The 19,942-nt window shown below is 45.8% G+C and overlaps 1 protein-coding gene across 1 annotated transcript in view; it reads left to right on the top strand.

Annotated features, from left to right (window-relative positions):
- Window positions 1–19,942, top strand: part of ANTXR1 (ANTXR cell adhesion molecule 1) — a 241,894-nt gene that overhangs the window by 148,575 nt on the left and 73,377 nt on the right. The window contains exon 14 of the mRNA XM_002709824.5: window positions 5,706–5,747. Coding sequence (XP_002709870.1) covers window positions 5,706–5,747 — 42 coding nt within the window. The remainder of the gene's footprint in view (window positions 1–5,705; window positions 5,748–19,942) is intronic.

Below are 19,942 nucleotides of genomic sequence, written 5' to 3'. Positions count from 1 at the left end.
TTCACAGACCAGCAGGGTAAACATTCTTTGGGAACCTGCTAATGATGCAAGTGCCCTGTCCCAGACCTACTGGCGAGAAACTCAGAGCTTCAGCCCAGAAGTAGGGTTTAAGAATCCCCTTGGGAGACACTGATACTCAATCAAGTTGGAAACCACTGAGCTAATTAAAATTAGAGGGCAAGTGACCAGTTTTATTAATAGAGTACAGGTGTCCTCAGTATCCATAGAGGATCAGTTTCCGGACTCACACAGATACCAAAGTCTTTGATGCTCAAGTTCTTTATATAATGTGATGTAGGGTTTATATGCAACCAATGTACATTGTCCTGTGTACTTTAGATGACCTCTAGATGACTTAAAATATATAATATGCTGTAAATGCTATGCAAATAGTCGCCTTACTGTTATACAGTTTAGGAAAATATGGCAAGAAAAAAGATCTGTACATGTTCAGTACAGATGCATTTTTTTCTGAGTATTTTCTCTCTTGGTTGGTTGAATTCTTGGATGCAGAACCCACATATATGGAAAACTGACTGTGGTTATCTTGGGCTGTTCTCTTGGACTATATCAAGACAGCAGAGTTGCCTGGTGTCAGTCAGAGATGTGTCTTTCTTGCAGCAACAGAAGGCTGCTCATGTAAAAAGGACACAGAGACGCCAAATACAACTTACAAAGAATGGGGCCACTAAAATAACTCCCGTTTTATCCTACTTCTCAGGCCGTGAGATACGAGCTTTCACAGCTCAGCCTGTAGCCAACTCTTGTCACAGAGTGAAGAGACAGAAAAGATAAGAAAGACGAAGTAAAGTGGAGGATTTCTCAAGATGATAGAGACAAAGCAGGGGACGTGGGCCAGTAGCCAGGCAGTGTCCTCCTGTAGCTTGTTGACCTGGCTCATGCCTAAACTCGGGATTTATAGAGCCAAGGTGGCTGTCACCTACAGGAGGGAGAGGTGCCCATGTGAGAATTTGTATATGGTATCCTGAATTCCATTGCACAAGACCATTACCGTGGAGTTAGCAGGGAAACGAAAAGGCAAGGACTAAAACCTATAATACAAAAGCAAAACTCCGATACTCCCAGAGGGGACAGAATAATAAGCAAAATAAGTTCATTAAGTGCCTCATTTCACCTTAATTTTTAAAATAATTGTTGGAGAGAGTGTTACAGACAGCCAAGGGTTGAAGTTGCCTCATAAGCCAGAATACTTAAACTTTAGGCAATGGGCTTACATTTTCTTACTACTCTATTTATACCATGCTAACTACATCTTCTTTTTTATTTTTTTATTTTTTATGTGAAAGGCAGTATAACAGAGAGAGAGGGAGAGGCAGACTCTCCTTTGGTTCACTCCCCAGAGGCCATGACAGTAGGGGCTGGGACTGGGACAGGCCAGAGCCAGGAGCCAGGAGCCAGAATTCCATCACGGTTCCCACATGGGAGGCAAGGGCCCAAGTATTTGGACCATCTTCTGCTGCCTTCCCAGTTTGTTAGCAGGAAACTGAACCAAAAGTGGAGCAGCCAGGATTTGAACCAGCACCCTTATATGGGATGCCAGCATAGCAGGAAGCGGCTTAACTTCCTACTCCACAACACGAGCCCCTCTAACTACATCTTTTTATCTTCCAAATCACCATTTCCAACAGCAACTTAAGGGGTACAATTGACTCAATGAGAACTTGTCAGTAATATTTCAATTTGATAAGATTCTATCTGGTCTGTTCTGATTTTCTTTTATCCATACAATGCTCTGGGCCCCATTTCCTGGCTCTGCTTCCAGTTCTGGCTTCCTGGAGGTCCCTGCCCTCTATGTGTGATACCCAGATTGAGTTCCAGCCTCCTGACTTTGGCCTGGTCCAGCCTGTCTATTGTGTGCATTTAGGGAATGAATCAATGGAAAGGAAATCTCTTTCTCATTCTCTCTCTCATTCTCTCTCTCTTTCTCTCTCTCTCTCTGTCTCTCCCTCCCTTCCTCCCTTCCTCCCCCCTCCCTCCCTCTTCTTTCTCCCTCTTCCCCTTCAAATAAATAAAAATAAAAAAGAAGAAAAACATCCTCAGCTTTGCCCCCCACACTGCCATTGATTCCTACCACGTTATGTTTATAAGGTTTGTTGAAGAGCTTTCCTTTTAAATGTTTTATTAAGAATCTCTTCAACCTGATCTCTCTTCTTTCTTCCCCCTCCGAATCAAGAAGGAGCTTGAACCGTCCATCATCTGCAAAGAAGGAAAGTGAGCCCAGCCAAGTCTGAGCTTGGTAGCTGATTCTAGCTTGCAATTTTAGTTGGAACTAAAGACTTTCTAGTCACACTAGTTCCGAACAAAAAATCATCCAATTTGTCTTTTTTTAAATTATATATTTTGAAAGGCAGATGGAAAGGCGAAGAGAAGTCTCTCATTTCCTGGTTCACTCCTCCAAATACTTGCACCAGCTGAGGCTGGGCCAGTTCGAAGCCAGGAATCCAGAATGCCATCTGTATTCCCCACTTGGGTAGCAGGTATCTCCCAACTTCTTGAGCCGTCACCTGTGGCCTCCCAGGGAAGCCGGATGGGAAATGGGGTCATGACTTGAACCAGGCATTTCAGCGTGGGATGTGGCCTGTCCAAAGCAGAGTCTTAACTACTGTGCTAAAAACCCACCCCTGCAATTTGCCCTTCAGTGATGATTAAGTGTGCTACAAAAAAGCACAGCCTTTATGAAGTCCAAAAGTGGATTTGCCGTCTGTGAGGTTCCGAGGGCAGGGCTGACTGGCGATCTGTTGGAGTGGCTTTAATGGGCAAGATGTGCCAGGGCGTGGACTGCGTGTGGAGGGGTGGTGTACTCTTAGACCAAGGAGGCTGCAGATGAGAAGCAGAGGATGTGGAAGGAACAAGACTGCACCGGGGAGGCAGGCGTGTACACAGTGAAGGGGAGAATGAGGTGCAGAGGTGAAGCCACCTCCAACAGGCTTTGTGGGAGGTGGGGACGGTTTGCATTTTGTTCTGTGAACCGTGGGAAGCCACTGTGGGTTTTAACTAAAGAAGCGACCACTGAGTTGTGTGTTTTTAAGGCCACTCTGTGTGCAGCAACACTGCAGTGGAGCTGCAGGCTTGGGGGAGATGCGGGCTATTGCTCTGACCTGGAGCAACTTGGCCTTGTTCTCAGAGCACGTTTTTGCATGGTCCGCGTGTGCTGGCCATGGCACACGGATTTGAGCCACTCACAGGCAGCCCATCCAGCCTCACTGTCTGGAGCAATGCATCTCTGGACTTCAAGCTGAACCTGTGTGGATCACATTTTTCCAAAGCTCTCTCGCCTTCCTAAAGAAAGCTCTCTTGACCACCAGGAGCAGGCTGGTGGTGCACGGGTTTGAAGCAATGGGAAGACTTGTTCCTTATTCCTGCCGAAACTAGCCAGACCCCCAGCTCATGAGGCCAGATTGGAAGCGCCTAATTCCTGTTTATCTGAATGGGGTGGTGTTTTTCCAGAAACCCCAGCACCCAGCTTAAGAGTGGGGAATCTGGATTGTAAACTAGTTCCACTTGGATTCATAGTTAGTAAGTATTAGGTTGGGCACTACCTTTTGACTTCCCCTCTAGGTCTGGTGCATTGCAGGATGTAGAACAGATATTCAATAAACTCTCAATGAGGTCAATCAAACAGCACCCCCAGAGAGCATGGGCCACTTGTGCTATACTCCCTGGCCAGTGTCCTGCGTGGCAAATCATAGTGCTGCTGACTCCCATGAAGCTCCTGGCCACTCTCAGTCCCCCGGTCACTGTCTGGACAGAAGCTTCCTGTTTCATTCTCTTGATGAATCGCTGGCTTCTTGGCACCTCTGTCTGGAGATTATCATCCATCACATCCTGGATGTGAGAGATGTAATCAAGGCAAGCGGCTGACAGGAGGAAAGAGAAAGCATACTGCCGCCAGGCACGCTGTGCGCCCTTGCTGTCGCTTTTGGCCAGCGGGCTGCTCGTCATGACTCAATTCCTGCAGGGTGGCTGCTCTTGCTCCATTTGACAGACAATGACATTGGAGCTCAGGAAGGTCAAGGGACTTGGCAAATCGTCACTTCAGGAGAAGGCGGGACTGGGCTCACAGTGGACCACCGTGCTGTGTTGTGTGCAGGGAGAGAGAGGCCGATGGCACTGAGAAGACAACTTCATAGCCAGCGTCTTTGCTATGCGCACTGCCCGCAGCACCCTTGTCAGTGTCCACCTATGTCCCCAAACATCCTGCTCCCTCTCTCATGGCACTCCCTACTGTCCTAAGGGAAGGGATGTGCTCCAAATCATTGTCCCCAGCGCCTTGGTCCTCCCTCCAATTTCCAGGCATTTCCTGTTTGAACGAAATTCACGACCTCTTGGATGATGAGAAATCATCACTGGGCAGTGGTAGCCGTCCCCAGGGAGTTCCTGCAGGAGTTCTGAGCTGGGGTGACTGAGTGAGCAAAGCCATGGCCGCGTGCTTCCCAAAGGTCCTCATCAGCGTCCCACAGCAGCAGGAAGTGGAGGCAGGAGAAACGACAGCCTGAACCCCCAGAGGCCTTTGCTCCGCCTCTTCAGTTAACACAATTAACACAATAAGCACAATGCTGTGCTCCAGATGACCCAGCAGTGGTCCCCTGGCTGGGGTTAACAGAACCTCTGGTCAATATCCTGTCTCTTCCTACAGAGATGATGTTACAGATAATGCTGGGGAGCGTGACAGCATGGGGCTTGGAGCCGCGATGAGGTTCCAGAATGATCACCAAATAAGAGAAGCTAGATGCTGGGTAGGGAGAGGTGAGGCAGAGCTGGACACCAGCTGGGCAGCCAGGCTGCGGGCAGTGCCCGAGCTCTCACCCCCAAAGTAGCAGACCGGACACAGAGTCGGGGATGTGACATGAGCTGCGGGTTCACAGATGTCCTTCAAAGAGGAGCACGCTATGTGGGGAGCCAAAATTCTGATAACAAACTTAGGTTTAGGGAGAGAATCCCCCAAGACACAGTAGAGTCACAGTAGACAGGGACCGAAGTGCCATGTGAGAGACTCTAAGGCAAATTAGCTCTCAGGGCTTCCCTTTTACTAGAAGGCTGCACAAGCTGAGGCCAAGGCCAAAGAGAAGCTGCTTCCCGCCACACTGTCCTGCCCTGGGTCCTCTTGCATGTTAGAAAGCTCCCCCAACCACTCGCCAGCCCAGGAAGTCCACAGGTCACTTTTTTAACCCCTAAATGTCCACGCCCTGAAAGAAATCTCTAAACATTCCTGCTCTGTCGCTTTGTGTCAGGAACTGGTCTGTCCAGCTATCACCTTCTCCCTCCATGGAAGCGCTTTGGGGCCAGTGACCGTTAAAGGACCTGCCATACCTGACTCACCTCTGTAATGCTCCTCACCCTCCCTCATGCAGCCATGCCTAATAAGGATGGGTGAATGATTGGGTGCGTGAATGACTGGATGAATGAATCAGTTTGCAAGACAGCCACATGCGGGAAGAGATGCCTCTCTCTATGGAATGACAGTAGACACAACCAAGAATGCAGTCCTCAGCCTGGGCCACGTTCTACCTAACCAGACTCCTCTGTATAGAAAGATGGGTCGTGCACTGATACAAACGGCCTGGCTTTGGGCCATTGCCATGGTAATCATAGCCACATTACTGAGATACTGAGCGCAGCCTCTTAGAAAGCAGGTAGCCAGAGCTCCACTGATCTGTTCTTTTTTTTTTTTTCTTTTTTTCCAGATTATCAAGGAGGTCCCTCCACCCCCTGCTGAGGAGAGTGAGGTAAGTGACCAAGTGGGCAGGGTGGCAGAGTCGGGGGAAGGGAAGGGAGATGAGCTGGCTGGGCTGGCTGGATGCTTTGTCCCCTGCAGAGCAGAGCTGAGCCAGGCAGCCCCCCACCCCCCGTATGTAAAGTAGCGGGGGAGAGAAGCCTTTGGCCCTTTCCTAACCAGGGATGAATACAAACTGAACGAAAGTAGCAGCCAAAGATGGGGTGGTTTAGGCTTTGCTAATCCTCTGGTCACTGTCAGGAGAACTGCACTGCCCAGATGCAGTTCCCACCAATTTGGAAGCTCCAGTGCCAATCCAGTAACTTAACGGGACCGAAGACAGGAATATGGAGGAAGTTGCAAGTTCTCGTCCTCATCCCTATAGCCTGCTGTGTGCAAATCAAGCACCAACCCTTCACCCTTCCTCTTCCCAACACCTTAGTCAAGTTTCCTGCATCAAGAAAAAAATGATGATTTAATTCAAAATTCCATGTGGCTCTTGAGTCCTGTGCCATATGCAAGTAAGCCAAGGGATTTAATGGCTGCAATCAATTAAAACACATCTTGTTGGAATGCTGACTTTCTGCCCAGAAATCAAGGGAGGAAATTACATGGCTGTGCAGAGGCAGGAATTAAAAAAAGAAAAAAGAAAAAAAGAAAGACTTCTTTACATCTACAAAAGCTTTTCCTTAATCCTTTAGGAGAAGGTACCTGGCTAGCTCCAAGGTTCCAATCTGGCTTTGTTTCTGTTATGTGCAGCTGTCTCTTAGACTCTCAAAGAAAAACAGGGCGAGCACTCCCTTGGTGGGGCTGCTGTGTTTGGCCTGAAGTGAGGAATGTTCCTCCCTCATTGTGTCAGAGACCTTCTTGCTCTTTCTTCTGGTGCTCACTCTGCAGTTGCTTTTAGGAGGTAACGGGACAGGCACTGGAGCCCAAGTCCTCCAGGGGGTTCAGGGACAAGACCAAGGGGATCTGCTTCACCCTAGATGTCGGCAGAGGGCCCGGCACACGGTACAAGCACAATAAATATTTGCAGAATGAAGTACTGTACCCAAAAACACAACTTTGGAGCAGAAAAAAAAAAAAAAAAAAAGAAGGGGGTGGTCCAAATCAGAAAACCATCTGGAAAGAATGGCTAACAGCAAAGAAAGACAGTAGATGAGGTTTTTGCTTTTTTTTTCTCCAATTTTGCTTATTTTTCTAGAAGTTGTACTTTCACCAGAAGAAAGCAAACCTGGTTCCTGAAACTGAAGGGCAGCCTTGGCTACTTGAGATTGACAGGGTAGCATTAGGCTTTATGGAACTTCCGGGCTGGCCAGGGACAGGCTACCTACAGGCTGTGTGATTGCCTCAGCATGTGTGTGGGCCCAAGGGGTCCTTGGCCCTGTGAGTTAGGCAGCCTAATCTCCTTCCCACTGTGTTTTGGCAGAGGGGGAAAAAAAAGGAAGGAAGAAATCCCACAGAAACAGATAACGTCACTTAGCCCATGCAAGGCATTTTATGGAATGCTCTGAAAATCAGGATGAACCCAGACAACCTCCTCCTGCCCAGCTCCCTGTGTTCGAAACATGCCAGTGCTCCAAGCACAGCTCGTGTGCTACACACAGTGTCCCTTCACCAGTCAATTCCCCGTTCCTCCTCCCCAGGGCATTCCCAGGGTGTTTTATTGGCTCTGCCTTCTGTGTCAAAGTTTAGCTACTTGAAAGTCAGCATCTATATCTAATTCACCTTTGACCTAGCCTCAAAAAGCTTCATACAATTAATAGCTATCTAATCCAATTAATAGCAATATGAAGTCAGACGTTCTCCGTCATATATGTGAACAATTAAGCGCTGGCTCACTCCCTAAAAGGCCTCAACAGCTGGAGCTGGGCCGATCCAAAGCAAGGAGCTAGGATCCACGTGGCTGGCAAGGGCCCAAACATGGGCCGTCTTTCTGCTGCCTTCCCAGGCACAATAGCAGAGAGCTGGATTGGAAGCCAAGCAGCCAGGACTCAAACTGGCACATTGAACGGGGATGCTAACAAAACGACTGTTAACTTAACCTGCTGCGCAACAATGCCAGCCCTCTTCATGTATTTGCCTGCAGGGTTCATGTGTTTATTTGTTTATGTATTTATTGGTGAGGCAGAGAGACTGATAGACAGAGAGTGCCCATCTTCTGGTTCACTCCCCACATGCCTGCAATAGCCTATTGCAATGCCTCCAATAGCTCCCTCCTGGAAGCCAGGAGCACAACCTAGATCTCCCATGTGGTTGGCAGCAACCCAATTGCTGCTGCCTCCTGGAGTCTACATTAGCAAGAAGCTGAAGCCAGGAGCCAGAGCCAGGTATCAAACTCAGTTACTCAATGTATGTAGGCATATGACCAATATATGTAAGCATACTAACCAGTGTCTTAATTGCTAGGTCAAATGCCCACCCCACCTGCAGTTTTCCTACTTAACCACACTGCTTTGGCTAGACTGGGATAGACAGATTGCTGATGAAAAATAAAACATTGCCTTCCTGGAGGCTAGAGCCCACCACTCCCTCTCATTTCTCTTTGAAACCCTCTGTCTTTATCAGTTAAACAGAATGTCAGAAGTAAATCAAGAAACTACCCAAATGAGAGACCTGGATAATAAAAGTTTAAACATCACACTTTTTAGCATCAGGGGAATTAAGGCCTTAGGATCTGATCTGGGGGCACTGGGAAAGTCAAAAGCAATGGAAGTGAAAGGCACGTTAAGTAACCATCGTGTTTTTTTAACCCCTCTGTTAGCATAAACTATCTTTTTTTAAATTTTTTATTTAGTAAATATAAATTTTCAAAGTACAGTTAATGGATTACAATGGCTCCCCCCCCATAATTTCCCTCCCACTCACACCCCTCCCGTCTCCCGCTCCCTCTCCCATTCCATTCACATCAAGATTCATTTTCAATTATCTTTATATACAGAAGATCAATTCAGTATATATTAAGTAAAGATTTCATCAGTTTGCACCCACACAGAAACACAAAGTGTAAAATACTGTTTCAGTACTAGTTATAGCATTACTTCACATTGGACAACACACTAAGGACAGATCCCACATGAGAAGTAAGTACACAGTGACTCCTGTTGTTGACTTAACAATTTGACACTCTTGTTTATGGCGTCAGTAATCTCCCTAGGCTCTAGTTATGAGTTGCCAAGGCTATGGAAGCCTTTTGAGTTCGCCGATTTCGATCTTATTCTGACAGGGTCATAGTCAAAGTGGAAGTTCTCTCCTCCCTTCAGAGAAAGGTACCTCCTTCTTTGATGGCCCCGTTCTTTCCCCTGGGATCTCGCTCACAGAGATCTTCCATTTAGGTCTTTTTTTTTTTTTTTTTTTTTCCAGGGTGTCTTGACTTTCCATGCCTAAAATACTCCCATGGGCTCTTCAGCCATATCCAAGTGCCTTAAGGGCAGATTCTGAGGCCAGAGTGCTATTTAGGACATCTGCCATTCTATGAGTTTACTGTGTATCCCGTTTCCAATGATGGATTGTTCTCTCCCTTTTTGATTCTATCAGCTAGTATTAGCAGACACTAGACTTGTTTGTGTGATCCCTTTGACTCTTAGACCTATCAGTGTGATCAATTGTGAACTAAAGTTGATCACTTGGACTAGTGAGATGGCATTGTACATGCCACCTCGATGGGATTGTATTGGGATCCCCTGGCATGATTCTAACTCCACCATTTGGGGCAAGTCCGATTGAGCATGTCCCAAATTGTACGTCTCCTCCCTCTCTTATTCCTACTCTTATATTTAACAGGGATCATTTTTCAGTTAAATTTAAACACCTAAGAATAATTGTGTGTTAATCACAGAGTTCAACCAATAGTACTAGAACAAAACAAAGAGAAAATATTAAAATGGATAAAGTATTACATTGTACATCAACAGTCAGGACAAGAGCTGATCAGGTCACTGTTTCTCATAGTGTCCATTTCACTTCAACAGGTTTCCCCTTTGCTGCTCAGTTAGTTGTCGCCGATCAGGGAGAACATATGATATTTGTCCCTTTGGGACTGACTTAATTCACTCAGCATAATGTTTTCCAGATTCCTCCATCTTGTTGCAAATGACCGGATTTCATTCTTTTTGACTGCTGTATAGTATTCTATAGAGTACATGTCCCATAATTTCTTTATCCAGTCTACTGTTGATGGGCATTTGGGTTGGTTCCTGGTCTTAGCTATTGTGAATTGAGCTGCAATAAACATTAATGTGCAGACAGCTCATTTGTTTGCCAATTTAATTTCTTTTGGGTAAATTCCAAGGAGTGGGATGGCTGGGTTGAATGGTAGGGTTATATTCAGGTTTCTGAGGAATCTCCAGACTGCCTTCCATAGTGGCTTAACCAGTTTGCATTCCCACCAAGAGTGGGTTAGTGTCCCTTTTTCCCCACATCCTCTCCAGCATCTGTTGTTGGTAGATTTCTGAATGTGAGCCATTCTAACTGGGGTGAGGTGAAACCTCATTGTGGTTTTGATTTGCATTTGCCTGATTGCTAGTGATCTTGAACATTTTTTCATGTGTCTGTTGGCCATTTGGATTTCCTCTTTTGAAAAATGTCTATTGAGGTCCTTGGCCCATCTCTTAAGTGGGTTGTTTGTTTTGATGTTGTGGAGTTTCTTGATTTCTTTGTAGATTCTGGTTATCAACCCTTTATCTGTTGCATAGTTTGCGAATATTTTTTCCCATTCTGTTGGTTGCCTCTTTACTTTCCTGACTGTTTCTTTTGAAGTACAGAAACTTCTCAATTTGATGCAATCCCAAATGTTAATTTTGGCTTTGACTGCCTGTGCTTCTGGGGTATTTTCCAAGAAGTCTTTGCCAGTACCTATATCTTGCAGAGTTTCTCCAATGCTCTCTGATAATTTGATGGTGTCAGGTCGTAGATTTAAGTCTTTAATCCATGTTGAGTAAATTTTTGTGTAAGGTGAAAGGTAAGGGTCTTGCTTCATGGTTCTGCACATGGAAATCCAATTTTCCCAGCACCATTTATTGAATAGACTGTCCTTACTCCAGGGATTGGTTTTAGATCCTTGATCAAATATAAGTTGGCTGTAGATGTTTGGATTGATTTCTGGTGTTTCAATTCTGTTCCACTGGTCTATCCATCTGTGTCTGTACCAGTACCATGCTGTTTTGATAACAACTGCCCTGTAGTGTGTCCTGAAATCTGGTATTGTGATGCCTCCGGCTTTGTTTTTGTTGTACAAGATTGCTTTAGCTATTCGAGGTCTCCTGTGTCTCCATATGAATTTCAGCATCATTTTTTCCAGGTCTGAGAAGAATGTCTTCAGTATTTTGATTGGTATTGCATTGAATCTGTAAATTGCTTTTGGGAGAATGGACACTTTGATGATATTGATTCTTCAAATCCATGAGCATGGAAGATTTTTCCATTTCTTGGTATCCTCTTCTATTTCTTTCTTTAAGGTTTTGTAATTTTCATCATAGAGATCCTTAATGTCTTTGGTTAAGTTTATTCCAAGGTATTTGATTGTTTTTGTAGCTATTGTGAATGGGATTGATCTTAGAAGTTCTTCCTCAGCCGTGGCATTGCCTGTGTATACAAAGGCTGTTGATTTTTGTGTATTGATTTTATATCCTGCTACTTTGCCAAACTCTTCTATGAGTTCCAATAGTCTCTTAGTAGAGTTCTTTGGATCCCCTAAATAAAGAATCATATCATCTGCAAAGAGGGATAGTTTGACTTCTTCCTTCCCAATTTGTATCCCTTTAATTTCATTTTCTTGCCTAATAGCTCTGGCTAAAACTTCCGGAACTATATTGAATAGCAGTGGTGAGAGTGGGCATCCCTGTCTGGTACCAGATCTCAGTGGAAATGCTTCCAACTTTTCCCCATTCAATAGGATGTTGGCCGTGGGTTTTTCATAAATTGCTTTGATTGTATTGAGGAATGTTCCTTCCATACCCAGTTTGTTTAGAGTTTTCATCATGAAAGGGTGTTGTATTTTATCAAATGCTTTCTCTGAATCTATTGAGATAATCATATGGTTTTTCTTCTGCAGTCTGTTAATGTGGTGTATCACGTTGATTGTTTTTGCGCACATTGAACCATCCCTGCATGCCAGGGATAAATCCCACTTGGTCTGGGTGGATGATCTTTCTGATGTGTTGTTGCATTCTATTGGCCAGAATTTTATTGAGGATTTTTGCATCTATGTTCATCAGGGATATTGGTCTGTAATTCTCTTTCAATGCTGCATCTTTTTCCAGCTTAGGAATTAAGGTGATGCTGGCTTCATAGAAAGAATTTGGGAGGATTCCCTCTTTTTCGATTGTTCTGAATAGTTTGAGAAGAATTGGAGTTAGTTCTTCTTTAAATGTCTGGTAGAATTCAGCAGTGAATCCATCTGGTCCTGGGCTTTTCTTTGTTGGGAGGGCCTTTATTACTGTTTCAATTTCTGTCTCAGTTATGGGTCTGTTTAGGTTTTCGATGTCTTCCTGGTTCAATTTAGGTAGGTTGCATGTGTCCAGGAATCTATCCATTTCTGATAGGTTTCCCTGTTTACTGGCATACAAGTCCTTGTAGTAATTTCTGATGATTCTTTTTATTTCTGTGGTGTCTGTTGTTACGTTTCCTTTTTCATCTCTGATTTTATTGATTTGGGTCTTCTCTCTTCTTTTTTTAGTTAGTTGGGCCAACGGGGTGTCAATTTTTTTTTTTTTTTTTTCAAAAAACCAGCTCCTCGTTTGGCTGATTTTTTGTAATTTTTTTTGGATTCAATCCTGTTGATTTCTTCTCTGATTTTAATTATTTCTCTTCTCCTACTAGATTTGTGTCTGGTTTGCTGTAGATTTTCTAGATCCTTGAGATGCATTGAAAGCTCATCTATTTGGTGCCTTTCCAATTTCTTGATGTAGGTACCTGTTGATATAAACTTTCCTCTTAACACTGCTTTTGCTGCATCCCATAAGTTTTGGTGTGTTGTGCTGTTATCCTCGTTTACTTCCAGAAAATTTTTGATTTCTCTTAATTTCTTCTTTGACCCATTGTTCATTCAGGAGCATGTTGTTCAATCTCCATGTGTTTGCATATGCTCTAGGGATTGCTGAGTTGCTAATTTCCAACTTCATTCCTTTATGGTCTGAGAAGCTGCATGGTATGATTCTAATTCTTTTGAATTTGCTGAGACTTGCTTTATGGCCTAGTATGTGGTCAATCCTAGAGAAGGTTCCATGTACTGCTGAGAAGAATGTAAATGCTTTATATGTATGATGAAAAGTTCTTAGATATCTGTTAGATCCATTTGGGCTATAGTGTCATTTAAATCTACTGTCTCCTTGTTGATCTTCTGTCCTGTTGATCTGTCTATTTCTGAGAGTGGAGTATTGAAGTCCCCCAGTACTATTGCATTGGGGTCTAAGTCTCCCTTAAGTCCCTTAACAAATCTTTTAAATAAACCGGTGCCCTGTAATTAGGTGCATATACATTGATAATTGTTATATCTTCCTGATGAATTGATCCCTTAATCATTATATATAGTGCCCTTCTTTGTCTCTCTTAACAGTTTTTGTGTTAAAGTTTATGTTGTTCGATATTAAGATGGCTACGCCCGCTCTTTTTTCATTTCTGTTGGCATGGTATATCTTTTTCCAGCCTTTCACTTTCAGACTGTATGGATCTTTGTTGGAAAGATGTGTTTCTTGTAAGCAGCAAATAGATGGGTTTTGTTCCTTAAGTCAATCAGCCAATCGGTGTCTTTTAACTGGACAGTTCAGGCCATTAACATTCAATGTGACTATTGATAAGTGGTAACTTTGCCCTGCCATTTGCCAAAGATAAGTTCTAATATATGCTTTGAATTCCCTGTGATCTTTTGCTATGAGGTTTCCTTCCTTTATCTTCTTTCATATTGATGACCGTGTTTCTGTGTTTCTGTGTGCAACACATCTTTAAGCATCTTTTGCAGGGCTGGACGAGTGGCGACAAATTCTTTCAATTTCTGTTTGCTATGAAAGGTCTTTATTTCACCTTCGTTCACAAATGAGAGCTTTGCAGGATATAATATTCTGGGCTGGCAGTTTTTCTCTCTTAGTACCTGGGCTATGTCTCGCCATTCCCTTCTAGCTTGTAGGGTTTCTGATGAGAAGTCTGCTGTGAGTCTAATTGGAGATCCTCTGAAAGTAATCTGACGTTTCTCTCTTGCACATTTTAGGATCTTTTCTTTCTGTTTCACTGTGGTGAGTTTAATTACAACGTGTCGTGGTGAGGATCTCTTTTGGTCATGTTTATTAGGGGTTCTATGAGCTTCCTGTACTAGGATGTCTCTGTCCTTCTCCAAACCTGGGAAATTTTCTTCTATTATCTCACTAAAAAGACATTCTAATCCTTTCTCCCTCCCCATGCCTTCAGGAACTCCTAGAACCCGAATGTTGGGTTTTTTAATAGTATCCTGTAGATTCCCCACAATATTTTTTAGATTTCTAATTTCCTCTTCTTTTCTTTGGCTTGACTGTATCCTTTCCTGTTCTCTGTCTTCTAAGTCTGATATTCTCTCTTCTGCTTCACCCATCCTGTTTTTAAGGCTCTCTAATGTGTTTGTCATTTGATCTATTGAATTCTTCATTTCATTATGATTTCTCATCACTATCACAGTTTCATGTTCTACTAGTTGTTTCATTTCATTTTGATTCCTCCTTAATACTTCATTTTCATGAGAAAGATTTTCTATCTTGTCCATTAAGGATTTCTGTAGTTCAAGAATTTGTTTTTGAGAACTTCTTAATGTTCTTATCAATTTTTTGAGATCCGCTTCTTGCATTTCTTCTATCTCATCATCTTCATAATCTTGAATTGGGGTGTCTTTTTCATTTGGGGGCATCATAGTGTCTTTCTTGTTCCTATTACCTCGGTTTTTGTGTTTGTTGTTTGGCATATTGGAGATATTTTTTGGTTTCTTCACTGTGGTGTTTTTTCTTGTTATACTATGACTCTAGATTAAGTGAACTGTCTGTTTTTGATGGAGCCTTAGAGGCTTGAGATGGGTGTGGCCTGAGAGCTCTGTCTGGTTCCTTAGGGTTAAGGGTGTGCCAAAGGTGACACTCCCAGGTTAGGCGTGGTAAATCTCTCTCTCTCCCTTTCTTTCTTCCTTCCTTCCTTTCTTTCTTTCTTTCTTTCTTTCTTTCTTTCTTTCTTTCTTTCATTCAAAAGGGAAGTAATTCCGCACAGCTGGCGTTCCAGCACTGGTGTGTTGAGTCTGCCGCTGGTGTCCCAAACTGTGGGCTCCCACGCTCTCCACACAGGTCCACCAAAGTCTTAACTCCAGAGATTGATGTTTGCTCAAGTTTTACTGAGGCAGTTTGAGCTTCTTCAATTTTCCTCCTCCCCTTCCAGCGCTGGCAGGCAAACTCGCCAGCTCTGGCGGCTCCCAGCATAAACTATCTTAAAGGTGCTGTTCAGTCAGCAAGTCTAGAATGAGCTGTGGGCTGTGATAGCAAGTGAGGTTCCATGCAGGAGTTTGTCTTTTTTTTTTTTTTTTTTTTTTTTTTTTTTTTACAGGCAGAGTGGACAGTGAGAGAGAGAGAGACAGAGAGAAAGGTCTTCCTTTGCCGTTGGTTCACCCTCCAATGGCCACCGCGGCCGGCGCACCACACTGATCCGATGGCAGGAGCCAGGTACTTATCCTGGTCTCCCATGGGGTGCAGGGCCCAAGCACTTGGGCCATCCTCCACTGCACTCCCGGGCCACAGCAGAGAGCTGGCCTGGAAGAGGGGCAACCGGGACAGAATCTGGCGCCCCAACCAGGACTAGAACCCGGTGTGCCAGTGCCGCTAGGCAGAGGATTAGCCTAGTGAGCCGCGGTGCCGGCAGGAGTTTGTCTTAACAGGAGGTGCAGCAGGAAGGAGGCCTATGCAGAGGATGACCTTATCAATCCTGATTAGGGAGCAGGGCAGATTCCAGTTGTATACTGTATCTGAGTTTGTGAAAACTGAAATAATAATAGTCACTCCTAGAGATAACATTGCATATTTACAACTCTGCAGGCAACTATGCAAAGCATTTTGTCTGGAATGTTTTGTTGATCATTCAACAGCCAGGGAACAAAGGTGTACAATTAGGATCTCCATTGCATAGTTGGAAAGCTGAGGTATACTGAGGTTAGAATAGCTCACTCAAGATCACACAGGTCCCAAGTGATGGGACTAGGGTAGACTTATGCTTGAAACGGAGGCATGGAGCAGTCCTTCCTCACCTGACTCAGGAGTGCCGAACTCCTGCAGCCAGCAGTGAGGCCTCGGTCAGGTGCTACTTCCTTGAGTGACAATATCATCACCCCCCAGGTGGCCCTCAGACAGGACCTACTATCCCTTTGATGTGCAGATGGCCACTGTCTTGTGTGCTCTAGGTTCACAGCCCTACTGCAAAGCTCTTCTTTTCACCCTCTTCAGCCCCATATTTCCAGGGCTGTCTTCTGTTCCACACTCCCACATCACTGTATCTCGTGGTGAAGCTTTAGAATGTGTCTGGGTTGATCTATGTGTCTGGGTGGGAGGGAGAAGGGAAAAAAGGAGGGAGGAAAGCTAGAACAGATAGAGGGGGAGATAGAGAGAGAGAGAACACATGGGCCTCTTTGGAGAATGTGTATTGAAGGCACTGACATGGGGTGGGCATCCAATGAATGATAAGCACCTGGCTTTGATGATGAACTTACTTCCTAATTTTTACTGCAACCACTAATCTTAACAATTTCTCTGTGGCAAGAAATTTTACAATAGGAAAACTGAGCTACGGAAAATTATACAACTCGTCTAGGGCCAGACAAGCTGGATTCCCAGACAACAGCAGACCTGGCAGCCCTCCAGCTGTATCTACACAGACACTGGAGTAGCCCTTGCCCCAGAGCTGTTGCCAGGCATATTCCTGCCAGGGGCCACCAGTCAATTCTCTCACACACTCACACACACTCATGCGCACTCCAAGCAGGAATCCTAGAGCAGGCCCAGAAATCAGTAGTTTAATTTTCTTTTTCAAAAAGGAGCATTGCTACGAAGAAAATAAACACACTATTCTTTATTGAAGAAGACAAGACAGTCATCGTGTGTATATGAACAGATGTGACATGTTCGGTACAACTCAGAACTGGGAAATCTTAAGTTCTTTGGAATATTTTCTACTTACAACAGAAGAGTTGCTACATTTTTCTGAGGCTTGCTAGTCCACTCCTAGGAATTCACCCCTGAGTCTGGCATTGAGGGGGATTTTTCTGGCTTAGCCCCGAAGACCAGATGAGACAGACAAGCCGGGTCTGCAACTAGAATCTGCGCTCCAGAGCCGTCCAGAGCCTTGCAGACCTGGGAGTCACTGTGACCTTAGTCCTGGGCTTCACCTCATCCTTCTCAGATAACTCATCCCTCTGTTAGCACAAACTGTCTTGTTGACAGCTGCCTTCTCTTTATTTTTCTCAAAATAAACCACTGTCAACAAGCAACAGGCGCTCAGCCACAGTTGCTTAAAAGAGCCAATGAAGGAATGGACAAATAAAGGACCCTTTTTTGGGGGCCATATAGGTCTTATCATATGGGTTTAAGATGTGTTACTGTTCTATAAAATTTAAAATTAACTCAAAAGCTGATTTTAAACTATTTCACTGGGCTCGATGCTGTCTCAGTTATGTTCTCCTTTTCCTCAGTAGTTACCACTGATACCCACAGTGAACCGGGGCTTCAGAGCCACTTGTGGGTTTTTTTGTTTTTTTGTTTTGTTTTGTTTTTATTGTTGTTGTTTTTTTAACAGGCAGAGTGAACAGTGAGAGAGAGAGAGAGACAGAGAGAAAGGTCTTCCTTTGCCGTTGGTTCACCCCTCAATGGCTGCTGTGGTTGGCGCGCTACAGCCGGTGCACCGCGCTGATCTGAAGCCAGGAGCCAGGTACTTCTCCTGGTCTCCCATGGGGTGCAGGGCCCAAGCACTTGGGCCATCCTCCACTGCACTCCCTAGCCACAGCAGAGAGCTGGCCTGGAAGAGGGGCAACCGGGACAGAATCCGGCGCCCCAGCTGGGACTAGAACACGGTGTGCCAGTGCCGCAAAGCGGAGGATTAGCCTAGTGAGCCGCGGCGCCGGCCGCCACTTGGTTCTAACTGGCCATTAGCTCTTCTAGCAAGTGGGTATCAGAGAAGCAGGACTGTGAAAGCCTTGAGTCAGAGAGCCACCACACACACAGTTCTGGGGACACTATCACAGCAAGTCGGTGATGATGTCCAGAGCAATCCGCAGAGAAGAGTGGGGCAGCCCCCAGGCTTAGAGACCTCACCCCTTTACTTGCTTGCTTGCTGAGTAACTGATAGCTAACCATTTCTTCGGTGAGTGGAGGTCAACACAGACAGCTGCAGGAACACAAGAAGGGAAGCAACTGAATTCTCTGGGAAACCGGGGAGCCCTTCACCGGATACACTGCATTTGTCTTAGAGGACAGGTAGATGTGGGCACGGGTTTCTAAGCAGAGGCAGCCCTGAAGGTCGGAGCTGGAGCTCTGCAAAAGCCTAGCTGGACTGGGAACGATGGCAAAGTTCAGCGTCCAAGGACAGCACGGGACTGATCCAGGTATAGGGCTGGCCAGTGAGCACATCCGACTGCATATTTCACAGCTGTTTCTGCCCAGGGCTACACCAGGGTCTGTGAGGACATTCAGGCCCTAATGGGCCTCTGCCATCCGAGAACATGCTGCCACTTGGGCTACCCAACGTCAGCCAAGTGGACATCTGGGGCCACCACATCCTCCCAAACACAGCCCCCCCCCCCCCCCCGGAGCTGGGAAACCAGCCTCTCCCCTGCTCTCTGCCACTTCTTCCAGGCACCCCCGGCCCCTACTTCCTACTTCTGAGTTTTCTTCGTTGCCAGACTCCCTCCAGCAAACCCGATTGCTACACTCCAAGGCACCCCTGGCACAAGGCCCCATCTACAGAGTGATTTTTACAAAAGGTTTTAAAAGTCAAAGGGCTGGGTAACGACACAGCACAGCTAACAACTGACAGCATGGCGAATTGGCCTCGCCCTTACCATCCCAGCATCCCCACTGCTGCGGGGTTTTCCAGCCATCTCTGCAGGGGCCCTGGCAGTTTGCTGGTGGCTTAGTTCTGTTGCTCTCCTGCCAGATGGCCCAAGTCCCTGATTCCTGCCACTTCGCTCATACAAAGCCATTTGGCATAGCCAGTCTTGTCTTCCAGTAACCACAGAGGACGTCAGGGTTTTCTGTTTCCTTTTTTACTAAAATAAAGGTGGCTCACACTAAGGATTTCTATACCTATGTTCCTCCCCTCCGGCCCTGCGACATCCTTGAAGGGCGGCGGTAGGGGACACTGCCCAAGAGCCCTTTCCCTCTGATTAGACGCAGAAATTCACCCTCCTGTGCTGTGGAGTTTCTTAGTGGGCTTGCTGGGGACTGCGGTTTTCCTCCCTCCGCTTTCATCCAAATGAAAAGCTACTTCAAAGGTTCCTTCACTTCCTAGGAATTGCAAAACCCTCCCCTCTCCAGAACGTGTAAACGGAGCCCTGCTTTCTGCAGGGCACACTCTGACTCTCCCGTTGGTCAGACCTTGGCCTTTGTGTCGCCTTTCGCTGTTATTGTTAGAGTCTGGCAAAGCAAGCTCGCGTCGTGGGCACAGAAGGACGGGCTTGAGGGAGCGTGAGCGTGCGGAACAATTTCTCAAGCCCGGGCATTTCCCGCAGTGCGCCCGACACCGCGGGCCTTGCGCATGCGCGCTGGCCCCTTCCCCCGGGCCCCGCCCGCTGGGGAGCCGAGAGAGCTGGGGGGAGGGGGTGGAGAGGGCGGCCTGGAGCGGGGTGGAAACCGAGGATGTACGTCGTGTCGTCTCCTAGGCCCTCAGGGAGTTTGCGAGCCGATTGCAAATCCACCTTTAGGGTTATATCTTGAAGTGTGGGCGTTGGGGAGTGGAGGGTCCCAGGCCAAGGCATCAGGAAACCGGAGCAGCACTTGCCCACCGTGGGTCGCTTCATTTGTGTGGCTCTGGCGGCCTCATTCCATGCAATGAAAAGGCTGAATTAGATGGTCTCTAATGTTTGCACTCCTGTAATTGAAAAAATTAGAAAGCTCATGAGACCATTGCAGCCTCCTATTGAATAAAGCGGTTTTCATCTTGGAATTTTAGGAGACAGCATTTCTGTTACCTCCTTGGGAAACCCTGCTCTCCCTGTCCCGCCCCCAG

Source organism: Oryctolagus cuniculus, chromosome 2, assembly GCF_964237555.1.
Source record: "Oryctolagus cuniculus chromosome 2, mOryCun1.1, whole genome shotgun sequence".
Classification (NCBI taxonomy): domain Eukaryota; kingdom Metazoa; phylum Chordata; class Mammalia; order Lagomorpha; family Leporidae; genus Oryctolagus; species Oryctolagus cuniculus.
Note: the sequence above shows the minus strand (reverse complement) of the source record. Positions and strands in the feature narration are given on the sequence as shown.